The sequence below is a fragment of the Schistocerca americana genome, chromosome 1, assembly GCF_021461395.2.
Source record: "Schistocerca americana isolate TAMUIC-IGC-003095 chromosome 1, iqSchAmer2.1, whole genome shotgun sequence".
Taxonomy (NCBI): Eukaryota; Metazoa; Arthropoda; class Insecta; order Orthoptera; family Acrididae; genus Schistocerca; species Schistocerca americana.
Window position 1 is genome coordinate 300,541,350 of NC_060119.1, and position 25,729 is coordinate 300,567,078.

At 43.7% G+C, this 25,729-nt stretch overlaps 1 protein-coding gene across 4 annotated transcripts in view; it reads right to left on the bottom strand.

Moving 5' to 3' along the window:
- The window catches only part of LOC124595381 (septin-2), a 307,956-nt gene that overhangs the window by 13,970 nt on the left and 268,257 nt on the right, over positions 1–25,729 (bottom strand). For all 4 annotated transcript variants that reach the window (XM_047134127.1, XM_047134119.1, XM_047134111.1 and 1 more), the window contains exons 4-7: positions 25,128–25,293; positions 16,226–16,376; positions 11,616–11,781; positions 451–607 (exon numbers count right to left, since the gene is read on the bottom strand). In XM_047134127.1, the coding sequence (XP_046990083.1) occupies positions 451–607; positions 11,616–11,781; positions 16,226–16,376; positions 25,128–25,293 (640 nt within the window). The remainder of the gene's footprint in view (positions 1–450; positions 608–11,615; positions 11,782–16,225; positions 16,377–25,127; positions 25,294–25,729) is intronic.

Genomic DNA, 25,729 nt, shown 5'->3' on the forward strand with positions numbered 1-25,729 from the left:
TAAAAAGGGCAACTCTGGAAATTGTAAATAGACAGTTGTTACTAAAAATGGAGAGAACATTACCTTTTAGTCTGTAAGATTATCTTCCACAGTCTCTCTCTCTCTCTCTCTCTCTCTCTCTCTCTCTCTCTCTCTCTCTCTCTCTCTCTCTCTCACACACACACACACACACACACACACACACACACACACACGATGTAGCAATGTTTGCAACTTCTGTTTTCTAGACACTCAACTATCTTAAATTCATCCACATGTACACAACTTTTAACCAGAGAATTCACAGGGCAATGTCTGGATACAATACTTTAATCACAGAGCAGTATATACCGACATTCACTTATTTAGCAATATTTACAACAAAGATAATACTGTCACACGCTGGATGATTTATGAAGGGAGCAAATGTGAAATACTACAGTATACATATATTGAAATTTGCTGTAATACCTCCGCTCTCTGATTGCCTGCTGCGATATCTGAGAAATGCATTGTGCACGAAAGTTCTCATAGTGAACATCTTGTGTCACATCTTTCAGATCCTGCATGTGGGTAGAAATAAGCATTGTTCGTAGTTTAATGAAGTCACTATGTTTTGGATTTTCAACTGAAAAAGGAGAAATATTTGAATATTAACAAAAATAATAATAATAATGCAATTTCACTAGCATAATACAACTTAAGGAAGTTTAGTAAGCTGTAAGAATACCCTTAACACAAAACATGGGGACAAAATAATTGTAGTACAAGACAAAAAAGTTAATATCTTAGTCCATCTCATCTTCACAACATTTCACCAATGTTTGGTTGGTTGACTGATTCATACATTCATTCAGTCTTCTTGTTCCATAAATACAAAGGCTCTGCTTAGCACAGGTGAGCACAGGATTAAATTATATTACTAACTATACCATAAGATTCCAGACAAAGTGATCTGACTGAAAATGTTGGTAACTCCAAGAAGAAAATAAATTGCTTCAGCAACAAGATAAGAACTACTCTGAACATACAGTGAAATGAGGAGGCAAGACTGACCAGGAAAAATGAAGAAATTTCTTTAAAGGTGGATTTCAATGTTATCTATTCTCTTAAAAATAAATGTTCAAGTAGTTCTGATGAAATCAGAAGCGAATTAATCGACTGTTGTTCAACTGAACTTAGTACTATACAAGACAATTGCTTAGGTAATACGTCTTCCCAGACAGACTTTAACTTACTACTGTCAAACCACATCACATAAAAGGAGATAAAATTACCACCCTATCCCATTATTACCAGTATTTTAATTTTCTTTTGAGAAATCCATGCACAATAGACCTGATAAATGCAAATAATCTGAATTTGGAAAAGTGTTGTCAACTGAACAGATTATATTAATTTTGATGGATGATATAGCAGATTCAGTAAAAAGGAAATTATTACCATTGGGAATATTTTGTAGCTTGGCTAAAGCTTTTGATTGTGTGAACCATATTCTCATGCAAAAATTTAGTTGCTGCAGCAGGTTTAAGGGTTTAACCTATTTGCTTCATTCAAAGTGCATACAATCAGTTCTATCTCAATCAAACAGCAATAGGCACTCAGAATTTGAAAAATTTCAACATGGTGTGCGGTAGGATCCCATGTTGGGTTCTGAGTTACATTGATGACAGCCCACTTGCAATGTTGGAAAATGCGAATTTCATGCATTTTGCAAACACAAATACAGGAATAAAAATTAGTTAAATAAAAAACTTGTTAATACAATACATTTTTAAAATGAACAAACAGTGTAAAATAATTTCTTCTAGCCCCATACATATTTCTAACCTAAGAAGTTTCAGCATTGCAGCACGTCAGCAATCATAAGTATCGATATAATTATGAAATATCCGCCTCAATTGCACAAACTACCTGGTGTTTACCTAGGTTTCAGCATGGGTAACCACGCCTTCTTCAGAACAAATGTAAAACAGCTTGCCTAAATAGGCATATTCAAAGGCTAATATCAACACCTACAGCGGTAAGACCCCATAAAAGATTTTTACAAATACACATATGTACCAAGTCAATAATATTGCTTATCTCAACCCTGTGTGTACCGTGTATTTGTAAAAATCTTTTATGGGGTCTTACCGCTGTAGGTGTTGATTTTAGCCTTTGACTATGCCTATTCAGGCAAGCTGTTTTATATTTGTTCTGAAGAAGGCGTGGTTAACCACACAGAAACCTAGGTAAACACCACGTCGATTGTGCAAATTGAGGCGGATATTTCATAATTATTTCATAATTATATTTCTAACCCCTTACAGATAGTCCAGTAAATGTGTGTGTGTGCTTTTTTATAGCTATAAAAATACTTGTAGAATTTAAAACAAAAAATTTGGGGCTCGTGCAAGAGATAATAGTAAGGAAGTGAACTATTCATGCATCAAATATATACTTCATGTGTCCCATGTTTTTAGTTTCAAATTCTGTAAATATTTTCACAGATATTAGAAATACAAAAGCACAGATTTTCAGGACTACCTGTGTGGAGTTAGGAATCTGTATATGGCTAGAAGAAGTTATTTTACACTTTTTGAATCATTTTCATAACATGTTATATTAAAAAGTTTATTATTTAAACAATTATCTTTTGCTTTTAGCCACATGTGTCAAATTTTTCAGTTGATTTCAAAACTTTTGATGATATTATATCAAACACTTGTAAATTTCAGGACTGCTTCATTTTCTCTTCATCTGAATCAACCAATACACTGCTTCCTTCCACAATTGTCTTATGAAACGACCTCAAAGATAAAAATCAGAGAGAATTTAGTTCACACAGGGACTTACCAGCAACCATTCTATAGCTGTTAAAGTTAGAAGCTACCAAAGTAATCGGGTGTTTTTGGAATTTGCTTTAATAGCAATACAAGAAGGGAGTGCAGTAAATCAGTTTAGGGCAGAAGTGTTTTGGATTACTTCATCTTGGGCCATTAATATTCTACAAACAAAGGAGAAATGGAGCAGTTAATGACAATACAAAGAGTGCCTTCACATTAGACTTTACTTTCTCGGGTGGAGTGTATAGGCATGTGCAAGTATAACAAACAGGTGGCACACTGAAGATGAGAGTTTATTTCTGAAGGGCAAATAAACACTTCAGTTTATTTATTTATTTTTTATTTGTCATCGAGGTGGTATAATCCCTTTCTTGGTGAAGTAGCTACATTTATAGTAAGGAATGAGATGTATATCAAAACAAACGTTGATGAATGATGACAATGCTGCATCCAAAGATCGTACTACAGTATTTTGTGTGAAAATTGCAAAATTAGGACGGATAGATGATAGATGTCACAAATGAATTTCTGCTTCCTGCAGAGTGCATCTTTTATTGGGCCAAACAGATGGATGTCAGAAGGTGAGGCACCCACTCAGCGCACACCTTTGAGTACTCCAACTAGTGGGCGAGAGTGTCAGCACTAGCAACCAAGACGTCCAGTTGAGCAGTGAGATGTTTGATTGTGATCCATCCATTGCCTCAAATGAGAGTGTCTACACAATTGAATATTACTGGAGTCATAGCTGTGAGTAGCCTGTCAAGCACACAGATCAGACATGTTTACGATGATGACAGACACCTCGCCCAATGCCTCATCTTACTTTTGTTCACTGCCAGGTCTCTGAAGACACTCTGCAAGCCCCTACGAATACCTGCAATGCTCTGATTTTCTGCCAAAAGAAACCCAATGATAGCTTTTTGCTTGGAACACAACTCCATTACAAATGCTATTTTGGAGACTATGTCTAGCGCTGCCACCTACTGGAGCTTCATAACACCATAGGCACTAAGGCGTTAATATTTCACTATGCCCCACAACAAATTCCGCATGTTTTCAACCAAAATTAGCTCCCAAAAAAAGTCTTTCATTACTTACTGAATGCCCATCATAAATGACTATGATTACAAAACATAACACCATTTCTGGCTGAGAATTCTATATGATGTGAAAACTCTGTATCCAGCGATCAGGCTGAGGGTTGCAACACTTTACAAAACAGGATGCCACGTTGTGTTCGCCATGGTACTATATACCCTGTATGCGACCATCACTGGCAGAGGTTGAGGTGCGGTGTGTCCTGTCTGAAAATATATTTTTTCACTCTGAATTCCCGTAATGGTGTTTACATGTTTTTAGCCTGAAGGGCTTGTGGTTTTTGGGTGACAAACTCCTTCAATGCTGTTTATGCCACTAGTCTAGCCTACAGTATATGGCATGGCATCACTGATGCAGGCTCCTATTTAAGCCTATATGGCTAGTGAAGATGCATGGTCAATTACGGCCATGCAGATAGAATAGCAGAAATCCCATGCTTTGGTAACATTATGGTCTTGTACCCATTCATCATGTTGCACAGTCGCTTCTGTCCAGTAGTTCCATATATGTATCACTTCACTGCAGCATGCTATGTATCAACCAACGCATAATGGAAACTCCAGGTTGGAATTTCAACAATATAAGGAAAAGGTGTGATTACTACTCACCGCAAAGATGACGTGTTGAGCTGCAGACAGGCACAATGAAAATACTGTTACACATTTAGTTTACAGCCAAAGTCTTCTTCAGAAAAGAAACACACACACACACACACACACACACACACACACACACACACACACACACACACTCACTCACACCAAAGACTGATTGTTCTGTCCTGTTTGTCCTTTAGTGTCTGTCAGCATGAGAGTTCACATTCACTATCACATTTCCACTCTGTTTGATGACTCTTTGTTGTCAAAGTTGGTGTAACAATGAACATTCCAGTCCTACTGAAGAGAGTGCTACTAAGCTTATACACGGTCCAGTCACATTACTGTGACCATCAGTTAGGTTTGATCTCAATGTACAATAACCACTCACAAATAGCAGGTGAGGTCGCTGCACTAGCAGTGGAGAGCATATACTGTGTGTCAGGAGGGGAGGGGCGGGGAGGGGCTCGACACAGAAAACTGTCATTCATTGTCGTGATGCAGAAACAGAGTTTTATCTGACATCCAAAAGGGTATGATCATTGGCTTTCAGGCGAAGGGTGGAAGCACTTCCAAAACACCTAAATTTGTTAACTGGTCATGTGCTGCCATGGTTAACGTACACCTAGCATGACAAAATGGTGCTATCCAAAACCGGTGCCAAAGCAACTGTGGTGCACCAAGGGCTGTAGATGACAGTGCTGAACGACAACTACGGAGACATGTACAGGCAAACAGATACACAACTGTTGAGCAACTGACTGCCCAGATGAACTAAGGGCTACCGATAGTGTCTTCTCAATGACCATTCAGCAGAACTGGTACATATGGACCTCCACAGCAGTTAGCTGGTTCATGCACCAATGCTGACTGCCATTCATTGGCAACAAACACTGGAATTGGCATGCCAATATTGCAGCTTGACATCTACTGAGTGGCAACAGGTGGCCTTTTCAGATGATTTACATTTTACGCTCCATCGGACAGATGACCTTGCCATGTACAGCGTGAAATGTCAGACAGTAAAAACCCTGCAACAGTTGTGGTCTCTGGAATGTTTTTGTGGCATTCCCTAGGTGATGCCATCATTCTGGAAGGCACAATTGATCGACACAAGAATGAATCTATCATTGGGGACTATGTTCACCCTTAAATGCAGTTTGTTTTTACTTGGAATGATGGCATCTACCAGCATGAGACTGCAACATGTCACACAGCTTACAGTGTGTATGTGTGGTTCAATGACCATCTGGATGAGTTTAACATGCTCCACTGGCTAATACATTCCCCAGATTTAAACCCAACTGAGAATCTGTGGGACTACCTTGATTGAGCTGTTTCCACCATGAATCCTCAACTGAGAAAACTGGTACAGCTGGCCATGGCACTGGACTTTATACAGCTTCAAGTCCCTCTTGGTGCCTTCCAGAACCTCAGTGACACTCTTACTGCATGTCTCACAGTGGTCTTTGCTGCAAAAGGTGGTTATTCAGGCTTTAGACAGATGGTCACTTTAATGTTAGTGGACAATGTATATTCACCCTATCTCTGCAATATTAACCAATAGTAATAATTAGTAAACTGTTTTACACACTTTCAGCACTTGTAATCATTCTAGTCATTTTTCTGGGTGCTGTAATTTTAAAAAACGTTAGTATATAATTATAACAGAGGGAAACATTCCATGTGGGAAAAATATATCTAAAAACAAAGATGATGTGACGTACCTAACGAAAGTGCTGGCAGGTCGATAGACACACAAAAAATGGCTCTGAGCACTATGCGACTTAACTTCTGTGGTCATCAGTCGCCTAGAACTTAGAACTACTTAAACCTAACTAACCTAAGGACATCACACACATCCATGCCCAAAGCAGGATTCGAACCTGCGACCGTAGCGGTCGCTCGGCTCCAGACTGTAGCGCCCAGAACCGCACGGCCACTCCGGCCGGCGATAGACACACAAACAAACACAAACACACACACAAAATTCAAGCTTTTGCAACCAACGGTTGCTTCGTCAGGAGAGAGGGAAGGAGAGGGAAAGATGAAAGGATGTGGGTTTTAAGGGAGAGGGAAAGGAGTCATTCCAATCCCAGGAGTGGAAAGACTTACCTTGGGGGAAAAAAGGACAGGTACACGGGCACGCGCACGCGCACACGCGCACACGCGCACACGCGCACACGCGCACACGCGCACACGCGCACACGCGCACACGCGCACACGCGCACACGCGCACACGCGCACACGCGCACACGCGCACACGCGCACACGCGCACACGCGCACACGCGCACACGCGCACACGCGCACACACGCACACATCCATCCGCACATACACAGACACAAGCAGATATTTGTAAAGGCAAAGAGTTCGGGCAGAGATGTCAGTCGAGGCGGAAGTACAGAGGCAAAGATGTTGAAAGTCAGGTGAGGTATGAGCGGCAGCAACTTGAAATTAGTGGAGGTTGAGGCCTGGTGGATAACGAGAGGAGAGGATATACTGAAGGGCAAGTTCCCATCTCCGGAGTTCTGACAGGTTGGTGTTAGTGGGAAGTATCCAGATAACCCAGACGGTGTAACACTGTGCCAAGATGTGCTGGCCGTGCACCAAGGCATGTTTAGCCACAGGGTGATCCTCATTACCAACAAACACTGTCTGCCTGTGTCCATTCATGCGAATCGACAGTTTGTTGCTGGTCATTCCCACATAGAAAGCTTCACAGTGTAGGCAGGTCAGTTGGTAAATCACGTGGGTGCTTTCACACGTGGCTCTGCCTTTGATCGTGTACACCTTCTGGGTTACAGGACTGGAGTAGGTGGTGGTGGGAGGGTGCATGGGACAGGTTTTACACCGGGGGCAGTTACAAGGGTAGGAGCCAGAGGGTAGGGAAGGTGGTTTGGGGATTTCATAGGGATGAACTAAGAGGTTACGAAGGTTAGGTGGACGGTGGAAAGACACTCTTGGTGGAGTGGGGGGATTTCATGAAGGATGGATCTCATTTCAGGGCAGGATTTGAGGAAGTCGTATCCCTGCTGGAGAGCCACATTCAGAGTCTGATCCAGTCCTGGAAAGTATCCTGTCACAAGTGGGGCACTTCTGTGGTTCTTCTGTGGGAGGTTCTGGGTTTGAGGGGATGAGGAAGTGGCTCTGGTTATTTGCTTCTGTACCAGGTCGGGAGGGTAGTTGCGGGATGCGAAAGCTGTTTTCAGGTTGTTGGTGTAATGGTTCAGGGATTCCGGACTGGAGCAGATTCGTTTGCCACGAAGACCTAGGCTGTAGGGAAGGGACCGTTTGATGTGGAATGGGTGGCAGCTGTCATAATGGAGGTACTGTTGCTTGTTGGTGGGTTTGATGTGGACGGACGTGTGAAGCTGGCCATTGGACAGATGGAGGTCAACGTCAAGGAAAGTGGCATGGGATTTGGAGTAGGACCAGGTGAATCTGATGGAACCAAAGGAGTTGAGGTTGGAGAGGAAATTCTGGAGTTGTTCTTCACTGTGAGCCCAGATCATGAAGATGTCATCAATAAATCTGTACCAAACTTTGGGTTTGCAGGCCTGGGTAACCAAGAAGGCTTCCTCTAAGCGACCCATGAATAGGTTGGCGTATGAGGGGGCATCCTGGTACCCATGGCTGTTCCCTTTAATTGTTGGTATGTCTGGTCTTCAAAAGTAAAGAAGTTGTGGGTCAGGATGAAGCTGGCTAAGGTAATGAGGAAAGAGGTTTTAGGTAGGGTGGCAAGTGATCAGCGTGAAAGGAAGTACTCCGCCTACGTAGATCAACACCTTCAACCCGTTACATGCAGTCTCCCATTCTTCATCAAAGACACCAACCACTTTCTCGAACGCCTGGAATCCTTACCCAATCTGTTACCCCCGGAAACCATCCTTGTAACCATTGATGCCACTTCCTTATACACAAATATTCCGCACGTCCAGGGCCTCGGTGCGATGGAGCACTTCCTTTCACGCTGATCACCTACCACCCTACCTAAAACCACTTTCCTCATTACCTTAGCCAGCTTCATCCTGACCCACAACTTCTTTACTTTTGAAGACCAGACATACCAACAATTAAAGGGAACAGCCATGGGTACCAGGATGCCCCCTCATACGCCAACCTATTCATGGGTCGCTTAGAGGAAGCCTTCTTGGTTACCCAGGCCTGCAAACCCAAAGTTTGGTACAGATTTATTGATGACATCTTCATGATCTGGGCTCACAGTGAAGAACAACTCCAGAATTTCCTCTCCAACCTCAACTCCTTTGGTTCCATCAGATTCACCTGGTCCTACTCCAAATCCCGTGGCACTTTCCTTGACGTTGGCCTCCATCTGTCCAAGGCCAGCTTCACACGTCCGTCCACATCAAACCCACCAACAAGCAACAGTACCTCCATTATGACAGCTGCCACCCATTCCACATCAAACGGTCCCTTCCCTACAGCCTAGGTCTTCGTGGCAAACGAATCTGCTCCAGTCCGGAATCCCTGAACCATTACACCAACAACCTGAAAACAGCTTTCGCATCCCGCAACTACCCTCCCGACCTGGTACAGAAGCAAATAACCAGAGCCACTTCCTCCTCCCCTCAAACCCAGAACCTCCCACAGAAGAACCACAGAAGTGCCCCACTTGTGACAGGATACTTTGCAGGACTGGATCAGACTCTGAATGTGGCTCTCCAACAGGGATACGACTTCCTCAAATCCTGCCCCGAAATGAGATCCATCCTTCATGAAATCCTCCCCACTCCACCAAGAGTGTCTTTCTGCCATCCACCTAACCTTCGTAACCTCTTAGTTCATCCCTATGAAATCCCCAAACCACCTTCCCTACCCTCTGGCTCCTACCCTTGTAACTGCCCCCGGTGTAAAACCTGTCCCATGCACCCTCCCACCACCACCTACTCCAGTCCTGTAACCCGGAAGGTGTACACGATCAAAGGCAGAGCCACGTGTGAAAGCACCTACGTGATTTACCAACTGACCTGCCTACACTGTGAAGCTTTCTATGTGGGAATGACCAGCAACAAACTGTCCATTCGCATGAATGGACACAGGCAGACAGTGTTTGTTGGTAATGAGGATCACCCTGTGGCTAAACATGCCTTGGTGCACGGCTAGCACATCTTGGCACAGTGTTACACCGTCCGGGTTATCTGGATACTTCCCACTAACACCATCCTGTCAGAACTCCGGAGATGGGAACTTGCCCTTCAGTATATCCTCTCCTCTCGTTATCCGCCAGGCCTCAACCTCCGCTAATTTCAAGTTGCCACCGCTCATACCTCACTTGTCTTTCAACATCTTTGCGTCTGTACTTCCGCCTCGACTGACATCTCTGTCGTCCGAACTCTTTGCCTTTACAAATATCTGCTTGTGTCTGTGTATGTATCGATGGATGTATGTATGTGTGTGTGTGTGTGTGTGTGTGTGTGTGTGTGTGTGTGTGTGTGTGTGTGTGTGTGTACCTGTCCTTTTTTCCCCCCAAGGTAAGTGTTTCCGCTCCCGGGATTGGAATGACTCCTTACCCTCTCCCTTAAAACCCACATCCTTTCATCTTTCCCTCTTTCCTGACGAACCAACCATTGGTTGCAAAAGATTGAATTTTGTGTGTATGTTTGTGTGTGTATCGACCTGCCAGCACTTTCGTTTGGTAAGTCACATGATCTTTGTTTTTAGATATATTAGTATATAATTATTATTTCTTCCAATTAGTCTTACACACTTTTTCAAAGTCAACCAACAAAAGAACCTTTTGTCACACATTTCTGTGGGCAATTAGGTTTGCACATTTTTTTAATTTTTTTATTTTTTTATTTTTTTACTCTGGATCATCACTGATGGATACACACAAGCAACTACATAATTTTTGTGGCTTGTAAACTTTACAGGTGTGTTTCATCTTCTCAATATTAATGTAATGGTGTCACTTTACATTGAGAACAGTTTGTCATCTTGTTCCGTTTTAGGGCACAAAAACCCACGAGGGTCATATGCACCCATTTTTTAAAATGTAGAACACCAAGACAAAGAGAGGAGTTAAAAACAACTACATGTCAAACAGGGACATGGGATAAGGTCTATAAAATACACCATAGACAAACAGAGGTCCAGAACTAAAAATTAAACGGCCTTTGCCATACTGCTACGATGGGTAAAAAGTAAAGCGCAGTTGACAGCCCATGCATCGTTTGTTAAAACGACCGATAATAAGACAGCAAAACACAAATGAGAACATAAGCAGGTAAAAAATGGGCATTCCATCAGGAAATGGCAAATCATCAAAAGTTGAGCGCAATGTGCACAAAATGGTGGTGGAGCACCACTTAACAAATGATGATGGCTAAAAAGACAGTGCTCAATATGCAATCTAGTTAAAATGGCCTCAGATCGTCCAAAGCGCTGGGAGAGGCTTAATAACCGGGAGCTTGTTGCCATTAAGAGAAGACCAGTGATAATGCCAAAGTGACTCCACCTGCTGACAGATGGTACACAGAGATCATCGGAGGGAATTTAAGAACTAGCAGGCTGAGGTACGATGACTCCAGCCTTGACAGCAGCCTCATTTCTTCTCAGACTGACATGACCAAGAACCCACATAAACATCACAGTGGCTCCATCACGAGTGAGCAAGTGACAGCTTTCCTTAACCTGTTGCAGTAAGAGATGGATTGTGTACAGCACACAGAGGCTTTGAAGGGCACTAAGAGTGTCTGAGAAGATGACACAGTTGAAAAGCCTGTGTTGCCGGATGTATTGCGTGGCCTGATAGAGGGTGAAGAGCTCTGCTGTAAATACTGAGCAGTGTTCCGGAAGTCGATAACAAAAAATATCAGGCGCCGATGATGAAGGCACACCCAGCCCTACGGTCAGTCCAAATTGAGAGCAGTGATCAGCTGTGATGACATCATGCAAAATAACAATTCAAGGCCATTTCTTTCAATCCTTTTGCCCAAAACAAGTGAAGATATTTTCTGTCATTCATTAATGACCACAGCCAGCATTGTTTCCCACTATCGTGTTCTTATGAATCTGCCAATTCAGTCCACCACATAAATACAAGAATTTTCAAGCAATATTACTGTAGCACACCATAATCTGGAACTTACCTTCCACCACACCCCAGGGATATTGTCTTCCCCGGACCCTCTTTCCTGCTACTTCTAGCACAGTGTTGCTTCCAACTACAGCAAATGGAACACAGGCTTTCAGTTCTCTATCCTGTTGCTTAAAATCTTCATCTTCATCAGTGTCACAATCAGGAAACTGATAAATCTGGAATACATGCACAGTGATGTCAAACGCTCCTCAGCAAATTGAATATGATGGTGAATTTTTTTTACTGCAACCAAATCAGTTGGCTGTTGACTCAGTGTTGAAATAGTCACCTTATAAAATAACTGTTAAGTTTTACAACTTTTATGTGTACATACACATAGAATAACAAAAAGGAAGATTGAGGAATTAAAGCATATTATGTAGAGGAGGTTGTCTGTAGTTGCTTTGCACATACAGCTACAAACAACAATCAAACAGGACAGTGTGCACAGAAAGGTTCTGATACTTCTTGTATGCTACAAACACAGTCTGTGAATGTAAACACTTGCAAACGGTCATGAGAGCATTGTGCAAAATAACAGATCAAGGCTATTTCTTCCTGTCCTTTTACCCAACAAAACCCAGTTGAAGTCTATCTTCTGTCACAGCACAGAACAAAAAGTGGAAGCCTGTACAACGGATTATGTATATTCGTCTTAAATATCCTAGGTGACTGACAGCAGTTGAGTTTTCCTTGGATAAACAAGTATAGAGTTAATAGGCATACAATGGAACAATGCTCAAGGCATTAGAAGATGTATATACTTAATTTTGCCTGGACTTCTTGTTGTACATCTGTATCTACAATGAGCAGCCAGAATAATAAAAGCCCACCTAACAAATCTTGGCCCACCTATTGGATGTGAAATGTTACGTTATTGTAGTATGGATTTCACACGGCAATGATTTGTGACCAGAGGTGAGTGACACAGTATGTCCATCAAACGACGTGTCAATTCTGCAGAAGGAGTTTTCAAAGTCATAAGTAACATGTGATTTTTCCACACTCCAGTCCTGGCATGGCGACTGCCAAGAATTTTGAAGTGTATTTTACTGTGAAGTCCCAGTGCAAGACTGGCAAAAAAAAACAGTGCGATGGAAAAACACTTGTCACTTCCCCCACACCACCACCACCACCACCACCACCATCACCACCGTACTCCACCGCAAATTGTGTCACAAACTTGATACTTGCTTTGCACATTGGGAAAGTCTGATGAAAGTTAACTAATATCAATGTTTACATAATTTTCATTGTCAGACATCAGACCATCTCAAAACTGTCCTTTGTCAAATTAAAACAATGATTTCCCAACTTTCAGTACGCAGAGTCAACCAAATGATTTCTCTTTACACAATTTATTCACTATTTGACTTATTGTTATGCCATGTGGCTACATAAGACCATGGGCTCAAAACTTATGAAATAGGGTCATAGTTTATTATATAATTTTCCACAAAATGTTTTGAGGAAGTGCATTCACTTCATTAACATTTATTTGATCCCTTCTCACAAAAGGTCAGAGACTGTAAAGGACAATATACAAATTAATGGTTTATTTATTGATTATTAAAGAGATTATTAACTATAGAAACATTAATATTCAATAAATGAAACAGTCTCATTGCATATCCTCTACATAGACGGTCCTTTGAACTTTAATAATGACATATTACAATTCTTTATAATAATCTATTATCAAGAAAAAAGCTACGAAAATTATTGTTTAGCCTTAAAAAAATATATACAGTTTTGCCATGAAAGAAAATAGAGGACTGGTGATTTGAGGAGGACATTTTACAAGATTGCCATACTCTGTTGGTACCCTAGTTTTCTCATTCTTTAATATCAATTTAATCTAGTGGTACTGATCAATAGTCTCCCTTTTTTTTTAAATGATAGGTCTTTCTATGACTCTAACACAGATTTCTATCACCGAAATATATATGCTTAATGTTTTCCTTTAAAGAATAGTTTGGAAATTTGATAGTGGAACAGCCTCTCAGTACTTCTGTAACTACTGATATGTCATTACTTTTATATCTCTGTCCTTACATGGTAGCATGGACAGCATGAAAGCAAGTTGGCTCCCAGGGTGCAAGGAAAGAAACACATTTACTGGAAAACGTAAATGAACAGTTCAAGTTTTGACTTAAGAATGGAAATAATAGGCATTTGGGTACAATGCCAAAAGTCTCTTAACTAGAGTCTAGCTTGGTGTCCTTGACTGGTGTCTGGTAGGTGTCCTGATTGGTGCCCAGTTTGAGTCCCAGGGTAGTGGAGGTGATGCCCCTTCTAGGATCCACCGAGAGAGGGGACCTCACAAATGATGGAGGTTGCTGCTGGTTGGGATCTCCTGAGAGATGAGTCCTCAGGTTTGGTGGAAATCAATACTTGGCAGGATCCTGGTCTGTGCTGAGTTGATGTCCAGTCGGTGTCCTGGGCTGCACTGGAACTGCTGCTGATGAGTAGCACCAACAGCTGGGCAGCTGGACTCTGCCAGCACTGAGCCTGGTGCTTGAGCCAATGCTGTCTGCTAGTGGTCACACAGTATCTTAAATAATCTGACAAAAGGATTTCCATGAGGGGTTCATCTGACAGGCAGTGCCGTGGTCACATGCACACACTGTTGGCAGGCAGTGCTTTAGTCTCTCATGGAACCCCTGGAGTCTGACCACAAAGAGCAATGTTTCACTGTTGTCACCCCATGTATATACAGAGCAACAGGTTGCTGTTGTCATTCACAAATATTATTAAGCATGTGGTGTGTTTGACCAGATGTGGCTGGCTTTGGCAAACAACACTTAGTCTAGAAACCCCCCCTCCCCCTCCCAGCCAGAGCATATGTCCACCTGGCGACAGTGTCCAAGCATCTGGCCTGGCTGCAATAATTACTGCTTGGTATTTCTCTTGGTCTTTTGTCAGTGGGTTCAAATCGCATATTAGTCTTGGTAGCCTCTTAGCATCCATGCATTGCATATGTCCATGCCTTATCAGCTGCTGTGATGTTTCTTGTAGTCTTACAATCTGAACCTCTTTTCGGATTTCCTTATTTTGAATTCTATCCTTCCATGTCTTTCTGACCATGCTATGATGAAACCTCATTTCAGCTGCCTGAGTTCTGCAGATGTCTTTACTTCTCACGGTCTATATATAAAAATTGGCATGTAATAGGTTTCATAAATTACTCTGACATTTTAATGGTACTTTCTGGTTCTATATTAGGTCTTCAATTATTTGATAGAAGTACTGCCCATTTGAATACTGCGAGTGACTTCTTTGTCTATAGAATCAATAACTGAAACAACATTGGCAACATATCTGAAATGATGTGTCATCTGAAGCTGTTTTACCTCAGTTTCAACGTATCCCACTGGTTGCCCATATCTTTTAACAGCTTTTACCCCACTTTCTCCTGACTGAAGATGATACCGCACACTGAGGAACTTCTGCTAAGGTGTTTATCTGATCTTAGTAGTCATTTTTAGAGTCACCTCACTGTTTGGTGTACTTTTTTCTGGATCTTGTTCATTACAGCACTGAAAAGAAGAGGACAAAGAACTCAACTTCGCATTAATGAAAATTTCATACCAAAGCATTCCAATTTTCTTCAGTGTTTACCACACATTTTCCCATTCAAAATATCAAATGCTTCCTTTATGTATGTGATAATGGTATTTTTCCATTAATTTACAGAGAGCAACAATTATATCAGTTTTTTTATTTTCCTTCCTTGAATGCTTGTGGTTCTTCCAAGAGGTTTTCTTCAGAGAGAAGTCTCTAATAAAGTTCACTCACTTGAGACTTTAGTGATACTGCTACACTTAATAACATTTCTTTCTGTCACCTTTCCTGAAAACTGGGATTGTTTATGCCAGTTTTCCAATCAGCATGTATCTTCCCATTTTTCTGTACCTTACAAAAGGGTCTGTAGATCTATCATTTTCCAGCAACTTCCTTGGGTTTGAACATTTCTGTAATTATTTCATGAACCCCAACAGATTTTCCAGATTTATGTACTCCAGGCATATTGCACATCATCCCCAGTTAAACTTGTCTCATTGTCCAAGTGAAACAGATGTGATGCAGTACTGTCTTTTTGTATATTCTGTACACGATTTACTTATAACAACTCATCAAAGTAAGATTTCCAAGTTTCTTTAATCTTATCACCATCCATGATGAGGTTTCCATTGTCATCTGTTATATACTTGCACTGTTCTTTATCTCTCTTTGTTTTTTCATCATCCCGTATAGAATTTTCAGTGAACAAGAATCACTCAAGAGGAGGAGTAGGGTAGGTAGACCCTCCTCCCTTGGGCCGAATTAATGGTTGTGTTTGACACCACAACCAAAGGCTGTTTCTTCAACATTGCTAGGTAATACAGGAGAAACTAGGTCAGCCAACCACAATAGAAACAGGTGGCAATGTATCTATTACAGCTTGTGGGTTTCTGGATCAGCTGACAGCCTTCCCCAAAACATTCACACAATCTTTTTAAAAAATGCATTGCTTTAACTGAAAAAAGCAAAGTTCTGAACTCGAAGGTTACAGTATAAAACATTGTTCTTTAATAGCTGATTACACTAGTTTAAAATGTTACCATGGTAGTTATTCACCTGTATTTTGTTGTCCTCAATATCGGCCATTACCCTCTCCTTGAGCCTGCGAACCTCATTTGCAGTAAGAGTGTCAGCTTTGGCAATAACAGGCACAATATTCACTTTTCTGTGAAGTCTCCTCAGAAACTCCAGATCCAGCTGCCGCAGGCTGAAATTTGTGAACTTTGATAAATTTTTAAGCTTACAATTTAAATCAGCTGAGGTTTTCTAGATTATTTGCCTCTACAAATCATAAATCAAGTTTTCCCAGAAACATAAATTTGAAAGCATTAGAAATGTTGAGCAGTGAGACACCAAGTGCACAACTTGTAACCTATTTCTAGGTATATTTAAACAATGGAGACTGCAGGTGGGAATACCAACAGTGTAAGAAAAGAAAGATTGCTAACACACGAAGTTTCAGACCAGCACAATTAAAAGACACTTACATGTAAACTTTTGCCCACAGCTTTCTACTAAAAAAAAGAGAAATGCACAACATTCATTCACACAAAAAAAGCACACCTCAAGCACACAACTCCCAACAGCAGCAGCTCATGCCAAAATGCAGCAGTCACATGGGATGGAAACAGCAATTTTGTAAAGGGGAAGAAATAGCAGTGTACAGGTGGAAGGGACAGAGGAGCACTGTCTGGGAAAGTGTGCAGGACTAGAATGCAAACAGGTGTAGCATCAGGAGGTTGTGAGTCAGGGAGTTGGGGAAAATGGGGCAAAAATGGAGAGGAGTGGGGAAAGATGGGCAGGTGTGTTGGTGTAGGGCAGCAAACAAAGAGGATAGGAGACAAGAATGGGAAGGAGGTGATAGGACAGAATAGGTGGAAACTGTTGAGTGGAGGTTGTGGGGACAGTATGTTACCATAGGTTAAGGCTGAGATCATTACGGGAGTCGAGAATGTGTTATAAGGATAATTCCTACTTGTGCCTTTCAGAAACACTAGTGGTGGAGGGGAAGATCCAAATGGCTCAGCTAGTGAAGCAGCCACTGAAATCTCAGCTGCATATTTTTTGTTTTTCTTTTGTTTGTGGTTTTAGGGCGCAAAACTTCTATGGTCATTAGCGCCCAGCCCGTGACGTAGAAAACAGGAAAAAAACGAAATTTAAAATCAGCAGCAATGGAAACATAGTCAGAAAATTGGAGAAACTAAAGGCAGAAGGAATGCTTAAAAGTCCACTATAGAAAGGGGTTGGTTGTCCACAAAAAAAAAGCTTCAAATGACTGACGTCATTTCACTGTCACTAATAAACTGTAGAACGCGGTCAGCTGAGCGCGTGTCATCTTCTAAAATCGACGATAGATCAGGCGATAGCTGTAGACGGGAGCGTAACGGATTAAAATAGGGGCATTCAATTAAAAGGTGTCTGACCGTCCACAGCTGAGAGCAGTGGGGACAGAGTGGGGGAGGATCACCGCTTAAAAGATGTCGATGACTAAAAAGACAGTGCCCTATCCGGAGTCGAGCTAAAATTACCTCCTCCCGACGACGCGTTCGGGAGGAAGAGGTCCAAGCGCAAGGAACGGCTTTCACTTCCCGCAATTTATTGTGGGGAAGTGTTGACCAATGCGCATGCCATAAATGAGTAACTTGGCGACATAAACCGCTCCGTAGATCGGTAAACGGAAGAGACTGAAGAGCTGGCCGAGGAAGAGAGACTGCAGCCTTGGCCGCTATATCGGCCGCCTCATTTCCACAGATACCAGCGTGTCCCGGGAGCCAGAGGAACGCCACTGAGACGCCCCCCAGGTGGAGCAAGCGCAGACAGTCCTGAATCCGGTGGACCAGAGGTGCACAGGGTAAAGAGCTTGGAGACTTAGGAGAGAGCTGAGAGAATCTGAGCAGATTACGTACTGTATCCGCTGATGGCGGCGGATGTAGTGGACAGCCTGGAGAACAGCGTAAAGCTCTGCAGTATAAACCGAACACTGGTCGGGAAGCCGAAAGTGATTTGGGGTGTCGCCAACAATATAGGCACTCCCTACACCTAACGATGTTTTCGAGCCATCGGTGTAAATAAATGTGGCTTCCGTCATTTGTGCACATAGAGCAGCAAATGCCCGACGGTAAACAAGTGTAGGGGTACCATCTTTGGGAAATTGACATAGGTCTCTGAGCAAGTCGATCCGGGGATGGTGCCAAGGCGGTGCTGTACCCCAAGTTGTCAAGAAGGTTTTAGGAAAGCGGAAGGAAAGAGAATGGAGCAGTTGACGGAAGCGGACTCCCGGGGGTAGTAGGGAGGAGGAGCGGCCTGCATACCCGACATCAAAGGAGGCGTCGAAAAAAAGGTTATGGGCTGGATTAGCAGGCATGGAAGACAGATGGCTAGCATAACGACTCAGAAGGACTGCCCGCCGATTGGACAGCGGAGGTTCAGCAGTCTCAGCATAAAGGCTTTCCACAGGGCTGGTGTAAAAAGCTCCAGACACTAAACGTAATCCACGGTGGTGGATAGAGTCGAGACGCCGAAGAATAGACGGCCGAGCAGAGGAGTAGACTATGCTTCCATAATCCAATTTCGAGCGCACTAAGGCGCGATAGAGGCGGAGAAGGACCACCCGGTCCGCTCCCCAAGAGGTACCATTCAGGACACGGAGGGTGTTAAGGGAACGCAGACAGCGAGCCGAAAGATAGGAAACGTGGGAGGACCAGCACAGTTTTCTGTCAAACATAAGACCCAAGAATTTAGCGACGTCGGAAAACGGAAGGTTGACAAGACCTAGATGTAAGGAGGGCGGAAGAAACTCCTTACGTCGCCAAAAATTAACACAAACGGTCTTACTGGGTGAGAAACGGAAGCCGGTTTCGATGCTCCACGAGTAGAGGCGATCGAGACATCCTTGAAGACGTCTTTCAAGAAGGCTGGTCCTTTGAGAACTGTAGTAGATCGCAAAATCGTCCACAAAGAGGGAGCCCGAGACATCAGGAAGGAGACAATCCATAATTGGATTAATGGCGATGGCAAACAGTACAACACTCAGCACGGAGCCCTGGGGTACCCCGTTTTCTTGGGAGAAAGTACGGGAGAGAGTAGTGTTCACCCGCACCCTAAATGTGCGCTCTGCCATAAATTCGCGAAGAAAAAGGGGCAGCCGGCCTCGAAAGCCCCAAGAGAACAGTGTGCGGAGGATGCCTGTCCTCCAACAGGTATCGTACGCTCTCTCCAGATCAAAAAATATTGCTACCGTTTGGCGTTTCCGGAGAAAATTGTTCATGATATAAGTGGAGAGAGCAACAAGATGGTCAACAGCAGAACGATGCTTTCGGAATCCGCATTGGGCTGGTGTTAAAAGACTGCGGGACTCCAGCCACCAAGCTAAACGGTAATTCACCATACGCTTCAAAACCTTACAGACACTACTCGTGAGAGAAATGGGGCGATAGCTAGAGGGGAGATGTTTGTCCTTTCCAGGTTTCGGAACGGGAACGACAATAGCTTCCCGCCATCGCCTGGGAAAGGTACTGTCGGTCCAAATTCGATTATAAAGGCGAAGGAGGTGACGCAGGCTATGGGTTGATAAATGCAGCAACATTTGGACATGGATACCATCCGGTCCTGGGGCGGAGGAGCGAGAAGTAGAGAGTGCATGTTGGAGTTCGCGCATGGAGAAAACAGTATTGTAGCTTTCGCGATTTTGAGAGGAGAAAGCAAGATGCCGCACTTCTGCTGCACGTTTCTTCGGGAGAAACGCTGGCTGGTAATTTGAAGAGCTCGAAATCTCAGCAAAGTGCTGACCCAATGAGTTAGAAATTGCGACGGGGTCCACTAAGGTATCATGCGCGACAGTGAGCCCAGAGACCGGGGAGAAACTAGGCGCGCCTGAGAACCGTCGAAGCCGACTCCAAACTTCCGAGGAGGGAGTGAAGTTGTTAAATGAGCTAGTAAAGAATTTCCAGCTTGCCTTCTTGCTATCGCGGATGACGCGACGGCATCGCGCACGGAGCTGCTTATATCGGATACAGTTGGCCAAAGTTGGATGGTGACGGAAAATGCGAAGAGCACGTCGCCGCTCACGTATTGCGTCACGGCAGGCCTCGTTCCACCAAGGAACTGGAGGGCGCCGGGGCAATTCGGAGGTGCGTGGTATTGAACGTTCCGCAGCTGTGAGAATAACGTCGGTAAAATGTGTGACCTCATCGTCGACGCTGGGAAAGCGACGGTCATCGAATGTCGCTAGAGACGAAAAAAGTGTCCAATCGGCTTGGGCAAACTTCCAGCGTCGCGAGCGCATATATGGCAGTTGAGGCTGCAGTCGAAGAACACACGGAAAGTGGTCACTCGAGTGTGTATCATCAAGGGCGAACCATTCGAAGCGCCGAGCTAGCGGAACAGTACCGACCGCAAGGTCCAAATGGGATAAATTTGCCGTGGAGGCAGACAAAAATGTAGGGACCCCAGTGTTGAGGCAGACTAGATCCGCTTGGTGGAAGACGTCTAGCAATAGTGAGCCACGTGGACAAGGATGTGGAGATCCCCAAAGCGGGTGGTGGGCATTGAAGTCCCCAACCAGCAAATAGGGGGGTGGAAGCTGATCAAGAAGATGAAGGAGATCAGCTCGTGCCATTGGTGTAGACGATGGAATGTATACCGTACAAAGAGAGAACGTGTATCCAGAAAGGGAAAGACGGACGGCGACAGCTTGGAAGGAAGTGTTTAAGGGGATTGGGTGATAATGGAGAGTATCATGGAGCAGAATCATGAGTCCTCCATGGGCTGGAGTGCCTTCAACTGAGGGGAGGTCATATCGGACGGACTGAAAATGAGGGAGAACAAAGCGGTCATGGGGACGCAGCTTTGTTTCCTGAAGACAGAAGATGACCGGCGAGTAGGATCGTAAGAGGATCGACAATTCCTCCCGATTGGCGCGAATGCCGCGGATATTCCAGTGGATAATGGACATAGGGTGAACAGAAAATGGAGGAACGGCACCAAGGGTGCTGTCAACTCAACGACTGCTCAGAGCTTGCGACCGATAGCATGGAATGGCATTCAGTCGAAGGCAGAAGATCCTGATCCATAGGTTGGTCAGGAGCAGCTCCTGCCACCAACGATCGGCCAGTTGACCGGCCACCAACAGTGCGCCTCGGCGACACAGAAGATGGCCGAGGGCGATTTCCGCCAGGTGGTGCTGTAGATGGGACACGCCTTGGCGGAGAAGGAGAGGAACTGTGTTTCTTCGTAGCCTTCTTGGAGGTATGTTTAGATGAAGGAGGAACCGATGGTTGTGAAGTTGCAGTACGTAAAAACTCTTCACGAGAATGCTCTTTTTTTGTAGACTTGGCGTCTGACTTTTGGGCTCGAGATTTAGCAGAACCCGACGAAGGGTGAGCCATAGAGTGGGCAGGCGAAAGAGGTGAGGTTGAACGGGCGATCTTTGCGCTGGCCGATCTGACGACCGTGGTACTAAATGTGAGGTCGCAAGTCTGCGTGGCCGCCTCCTTTGTTGGCCGAGAAGAAGCAAGGACAGCGCTGTATTTTCCTTTCTGAGGCACGGTGGGCTGTCGACTGGCGAGTAACTTTCGAGCAGCAAAGGTCGACACCTTTTCCTTCACTCTTATTTCCTGGATCAGCTTTTCGTCCTTAAAAACAGGGCAATCTCGAGAGGAAGCAGCGTGGTCACCCATACAGTTGATGCAGCTAGGGGATGGAGGTGGACAAGCACCCTCATGGGCATCCCTGCCACACGTAACACATTTGGCCGGATTGGAACAGGACTGGCTGGTGTGATTAAACCGCTGACATCGATAGCAACGCGTAGGGTTTGGGACATAAGGGCGAACGGAAATTATCTCATAGCCTGCTTTGATTTTTGATGGGAGTTGAACTTTGTCAAAAGTCAAGAAGACAGTGCGGGTTGGAATGATGTTCGAGTCAACCCTTTTCATAACCCGATGAACAGCGGTGACGCCCTGGTCAGACAGGTAGTGCTGAATTTCTTCGTCAGACAATCCATCGAGGGAGCGTGTATAAACGACTCCACGCGAGGAATTTAAGGTACGGTGCGGTTCCACCCGGACAGGGAAGGTGTGGAGCAGAGAAGTACGCAGCAATTTTTGAGCCTGTAGGGCACTGTGTGTTTCTAACAACAGGGTACCATTCCGTAATCTGGAACAAGACTTTACAGGACCCGCAATTGCGTCGACACCTTTCTGAATAATGAAAGGGTTGACCGTGGAAAAGTCGTGACCTTCGTCAGACCGAGAAACAACAAGGAACTGTGGCAACGATGGAAGAACCGTCTGTGGCTGAGACTCAGTGAACTTACGTTTGTGAGCAGACATAGTGGAAGGTGAGGAAACCATTGCGGAAGAATCCCCCATGATTACCGGCGTCTCCGATGGCGCGCTCCTCCCTTGTGGGGGCCCGCACCGAGGGCACACCCGCCTTAGGTGATTGTTCACACCTCAGGTCACACCTCCCGACATACGGACGGAGGGACCAATCGGCACTTTCGGAAGGTATCAGCTCGGGTAATCACCCCTCCCTGGGCCTGGCCTTTACCAGGGGGTACGTACGTGTCCTACCTGTCTACCCGGGGTGGGGAATTACGCGTTACCCCGTCACCGGCTACGCATGGAAGTGCGTGGGTCGGCCTTCAGACACGCACAGGGAGGAAGAAAGAGAAAGGGAAATGAAAGAAGAGGGGGTCTCAAACGCCGCAGCGGAGAAAAGGGTAAAGAGAAGAGGTAAGGAAAGGAGATGGACAAAGGAAGGAAGAAGACATACAAGCAAGGAAGAAGAAGAATGCGGTACATTTACAAGCGTCCGTCTCCGGACGTAGGCGCAAACCATACTCCCAGAGGGGGAGAAAGTGAAGGAAAGAGCAAGAGGTGAGGGGGGGGGGGGTGAAGACAGGGGATGGGGAAGGATGCGGAAAGGGAAGGTATGCAGCCCGGAAAGGAAGGAAGACCACATTAGCTCGGGGCCCCGTGCTCGCTACGCACGTATCCACAAAAGAGTTGTGGATCCCCTGGGGGGGCAGCTGCATATTGGCCACATGGTGGTCTACTTTGCTCTTGGCCACAGTTTGGCAATGGCTGTTCATCCTGGTGGGCAGATGGTTGGTAGTCATATCAATATAAAAAGCTGTGCAATGGTTGCAGTAGAGCCAGTAAATGGGTTGGCTACTTTCATAGATTGCCTGGTCCCTGATGGGGTAGGACAAACCTGTGACAATCCTGGAATAGGAAGTGCTGGCAAACGCAACTCAAACAGTCCTGTTTGTATAACCATGTGCAAAGGAAGAGTATGGAATGGCCAAGAGTGACTGAAGAGTGTGTTTAATGAGTGAGAGCCTTTCATGCTTAACACCAAAAAATCAGTTCAGAACGCTAGTTGCGAATTTGTATTTCCAGTTACATCTGTGTGGAGAATTAAGGAGATGCTTACAACTATGTCCTTATTGTCAGCGGTTTACATGCTCTACAGCCTACAGACTACGGTTTATGTGCAAAATTTGCAAACACAATGTTGCTTCATGATGAAGATTTTCTGGATCATGTCATCTTCAGTGATGAATCGACATTTCACCTAAATGGAAATCAGAACACACACAATGTGTGAATCTGGAGGACAAAATATCTCCAAAAGATGGTACAGTTGCAACAACACTCCCCTAAATTGACTGTTTCTAGTGCTATATCCTGGTGGAAAGTTTACGGGCCTTTCTTTTTTGGTGAAGTAACAATAACTGCTGTTTCTTAATTCCTCCAGACACTCTGATCAAAGTTTGGGAAGGACTCTCTCATCAACTCGTATGTGCGACAAATGGTGCTCGCAATAAACACTTATGAGAAAAGCTGTTTGAGTTGTTCTTTCATTTTATGTATTGTTCACAATTGTAAACTGAATGTAATAAATGCTACAAAGCCTTAAAGCCCATATATTTATTATGGAACACCCTTAGAACAAGTACCTGGTTGGCATAGTTACAGAGTACAACACACTATGAGGCTATTACAGTTTCAGATTTCCATCTCTCCAAGTACACAATTTACACTGCAAATGGTATAAAGAAAACATTTTTTTACAGCATTATAAACAAGTTTCAATTCGTTTACAAAAATCATTCCTGCATCAGTTTTTTATTTCTTAGCACAGATATGGATGAAAAAAATCAGATATAGTGTGAAAGCGGTGAGGAAGCAAGCAGATTTTCAGATTCCTACTGGAACACAGATTTTGTTTTTTTAAAAGACACAGGTAAAGATGCTTTGAACACATAGTTTCATTTTCTGTCATGTACTATGATCATGGACATTCTTATTTTTGCTGAATTTTGCAATGCTGTTTTTTACAAAGTAACATATTTCTATTATGTAGAGATTCCCAAGAGGTAAAATGAGTGATTCTTGGGAGGTCTACAGCTGTCAGGTCTGAAGGTGTCAGTTGACTGTGCACTGTTCGTTACTGTCCAAGCCCTCTTCTGGGTGAGGAAAGGGTCTGGGAGGCTCCCCAGAATATGTTATCACACTGAATTACACTATGAAATTGTGCAGAGAAAACACTGCATCCAGTCTCTGAGCTTAAGCAATAAGCAAGGATGCATTAGGCATAGCGTACTTTATTCAGCTTACTATTAGTTTGCTGATATGTGATTGCCATTTTAAGGTGTCCTCGATCCACAAGCTTAAGAATCTTGTTTCTGATGCAGAGGATATTTCAGAATAGTCAGTGTAAATTGTGTGCTTAAAAAGACATATATTCATGGTTTATTCTGTTAATACTATGCCAGACACTGTCTAAAATTTATGTTCCTGTGATTCTACTCTAACCTTGCCTACTGAGCCTTGACTTGTGTATTTAATTCTCTTCTTCTTCTTCTTCTTCTTCTTCTTCCTGTTCTACTACTACTACTACTACTACTACTACTACTATTACTACTACTACTACTACTACTACTAACCCGTGGCCATAAGGTGGTACAAAGTAGAGACAACAGTGAACCCTGTTGTCTTGTATGTTTTTCCTGTTCAAACCACTTTCATCCCTGAAGTATTGTTGGAACTGTTCATCCACATAGTTGCAGCATGCACGCCAGCTGTCTTCACAGTTCACTGCATCTCCAAATCCTGAATAAAGAAAACACTTATGCTATTTTCCATATAGTTAATTTATAGTAAGCAGCTGCCTCTAACTTTCCAATGCATTATGTGCAGAAGAATGTAAAAATGACAAACAATCAAGCACATTTCACCAACAGGGATAATAATTTGAGACATAGCTTGAGAGGTTTCAGCGAAAATCCGATAAAGCAAAAACTATTTTGAGATGACTATAAGAGAGCGTAAAGGTATTTTAGTTTGTAGACTTTATAATGCAGTTGCCTTTAAGGTAAAGAGACTGAATTTGAAAATATATTCAAATAATCAGCCCTATCTGTAACAAATGGGCCTTCAAGTCTCTGTATGTCCATCTTTTAAGGAGATGGTTGTGGGACTCTGCTGTTTGGTACAGGATGTCAAATCAAACACCTTTCAGCCATCTAATTTCCAAACTGTTATTTTA